We start from the raw sequence: 2,672 nt of genomic DNA, 5'->3' as shown, positions 1-2,672 counted from the left end.
CAGCCAGTTGGAGATTTTTTTTTTTGCAGAAGTTTGGCCTCAAATCTGGCAGGAAGGGGTGGGGAGAGGGGTGGAGGAGAGCAATTTTACCTGGGGTTATCACGCCAGGCAGTTAATGTTTCTTTGCTCAGCTCTTGCACCCAAAACATTTACTTATATAGCCCTGTTCAAAGTGCCTCTCTCATCCTGCCATAGCTCTTAACAAGGGCTCTAAACCTCCGAGCTGGTGCCATAAATGACCATGGTTTCTTCTCTCCATTTGGTAATCCCCCGTAGATCATTGAGAAGCGGCGCCGGGACCGTATCAACAGCAGCCTCTCGGAACTGCGGCGCTTGGTGCCCACCGCCTTCGAGAAGCAGGTGTGTGTGTGTGTCCGTGACTTCCCCCCGTCCTCCCACGTGGGCTGCGTTTCAGCAGCGTCAGGGTAGAGCCCTCAGAATGAGAAAGTCTGGAGCTATGCTGCGTCTTTCTTATCATCATCACTTCAGGGAGTAAGTAGGTGGTGAAACTGGGTGGTAGAACAATATTAACAAATATTCTGGAGCCCTAGGGAGGAGAAACACAATCCGGAAAGTGTTTAGCAGATATGAAGATGCACAGAAATGGGGATTTTCAATTTGCATCGGGGATCTTGGGAAGGAGCTCCATTTTCTACTTGCTTGGTGTAAAAACCAGAGCCAACACCCAGATCTGGGCATCTGAGTGCTCCTGGGCTTCGGGAAGGTTTCCGGGAGGAGGTCACTGAGCAAAACCCAGTTCCTGAGAGGCACAAGCCCCTAGACCATGAAATGATGGATTGCTCTTTTTTTCCTGCTCCCAACACACAGGGGTCTTCCAAGCTGGAGAAGGCAGAAATTCTCCAAATGACAGTAGATCACTTAAAAATGCTTCACGCCACTGGAGGAACAGGTAAGAACTGGTCTTATAAGCATATGGGTGAGGCGAAGGTGAAAAACTGGAAGGAGAATTCCCCATCAGATTCAGCAGCAAGTGATATCTCAGTGCTGGTGTGCCTTGCTGACACCAGCCAGCACCAAAACAGATGCTGCCCTGCCTGCTTCCCAAGGGAAAGATTTTTCGAGGGAGGGCAGATGGACATTTCCTGCCCCATTGTTTTTCTTACATCTAACATATGGGTCAGCATCCCATACATACATTTGGGAGACTGGGGTATATGGGATAGCAGGTCCCAAAGACCCCCAGGGACTGCACCGCTGCTGCTGTCACGCTCCCTGCTAAAAGCTGCCCAGCCAGGGACATGATTAGTCCTGCTCAGAAAGGGAGCCTGCTTCCAGAAAAACAATATTAAACTCTTTACCTCCTCCCTGGGATACATTTCCTGCAGAGGCTGAATTCTGCATGGGGACTCTGCAAATAAACAAGGCTTTTTTCCCTTTCTGTTCTTTTTTTGTTGTTGTTGTTTCTTGATTGTTATAAGAAGAGAGAGGGAGCCCTGTTGCAAAATTCAACAAAGGTCTTATTTGTACTGAGACCTCAGTACAGACCCTCTGTCCTGTTCCAGTTAACAGGATGGAAATCACAGCTCCAGTAAAGAAGCCTCTGGCTTGCTTACCACCCATTTTTGGCTTGCTGGGGACATTGCTGGCATCCAGACTTTGGTTCAGAGCTGTAACTTGGTCTGGAACATTTGTTTAGATATTCAGTTTGACTGCACTGCAACAAAGGGCTGTATTGTCAAGAGACCCCGGCAAGCAGAGTGGTCCAGCGCTTCGCTGTGCTGTGACCTTCTCTGCTTTACTGCTTATCAGCTCATGGAGCTGCAAGTAGGGAGCAGAAGCTAAAAATCAGCCGTTGGTTGGATTTTATCTTGTTGATTTTTGCAGCTTTGAGTTTTCTCAGCCCAGCGGTCTTGGTTCTGCCACTGTCCTGCGTCCCTCAGACAGATATCTGTTTAATGAAGTTTAAAGATCAGGATGCAGGCACAGGAAAACGGCGCTAAGCTATGCATCGAGGAGACACAGTGTCCCCCTGTTCTGGTCCATTTGCAAAGAGGGACCCAGTGCCCATCCAGCCCACAGTCATGTCTCCAGCAGCGATAACTGATAGAGTCCAAGAGGAAAAATTTCTTGAGCACAGTTAATGAAACCTCTTACTCATCTCACATGCTGGAGTAAGAGGCTTCATGACCCTGGCAGTTTTATCCCGATGAGATAACCACAGATGCTATTCTCATGCACACAAACGTCCAGTCCTTTCGGACACCCACTTGGCTATCCGCTTCAGTAATATCACCCGGCAGCAAAGTGCCTCAAGTGAAATACACAGTGCGTTAGAGAGGGTAGTGAAATCAAAGCACATTCCTGAGCTCTGCATGGACTTACTGTCACCCCTGTCCTGTCCCCACAGGCTTCTTAAACGCTCGAGCTCTGGCCGTGGATTACAGGAGTATCGGCTTCCGCGAATGCCTCACTGAAGTTGTCAGGTACCTGGGCATCCTCGAGGGCCAAAATGCCGCTGACCCCATCCGGCTGCGACTCCTTTCCCACCTGAATAATTATGTGGCCGAAATGGAGCCCTCACCTGTGGCCACGTCCCTCCTGCCCATCCAGACGTGGCCGTGGTCCTTCCTCCACAGCGCTGCTGGCCCCGTGCAGATCCCCAGGAGGGAGGCTGCTCCCGCTCCGGTTGTTTTGACTGCATCTTCCCTGGC

At 50.1% G+C, this 2,672-nt stretch overlaps 1 protein-coding gene across 1 annotated transcript in view; it reads left to right on the top strand.

Annotated features, from left to right (window-relative positions):
* Positions 1-2,672, top strand: part of HEYL (hes-related family bHLH transcription factor with YRPW motif-like) — a 5,338-nt gene that overhangs the window by 2,296 nt on the left and 370 nt on the right. The window contains exons 3-5 of the mRNA XM_010086372.1: positions 277-360; positions 829-910; positions 2,369-2,668. Of these exons, the coding sequence (XP_010084674.1) occupies positions 277-360; positions 829-910; positions 2,369-2,668 (466 nt within the window). The remainder of the gene's footprint in view (positions 1-276; positions 361-828; positions 911-2,368; positions 2,669-2,672) is intronic.

Source organism: Pterocles gutturalis, unplaced genomic scaffold, assembly GCF_000699245.1.
Source record: "Pterocles gutturalis isolate BGI_N339 unplaced genomic scaffold, ASM69924v1 scaffold2846, whole genome shotgun sequence".
Taxonomy (NCBI): domain Eukaryota; kingdom Metazoa; phylum Chordata; class Aves; order Pterocliformes; family Pteroclidae; genus Pterocles; species Pterocles gutturalis.
This window is presented reverse-complemented; position numbering and strand designations above follow the sequence as displayed.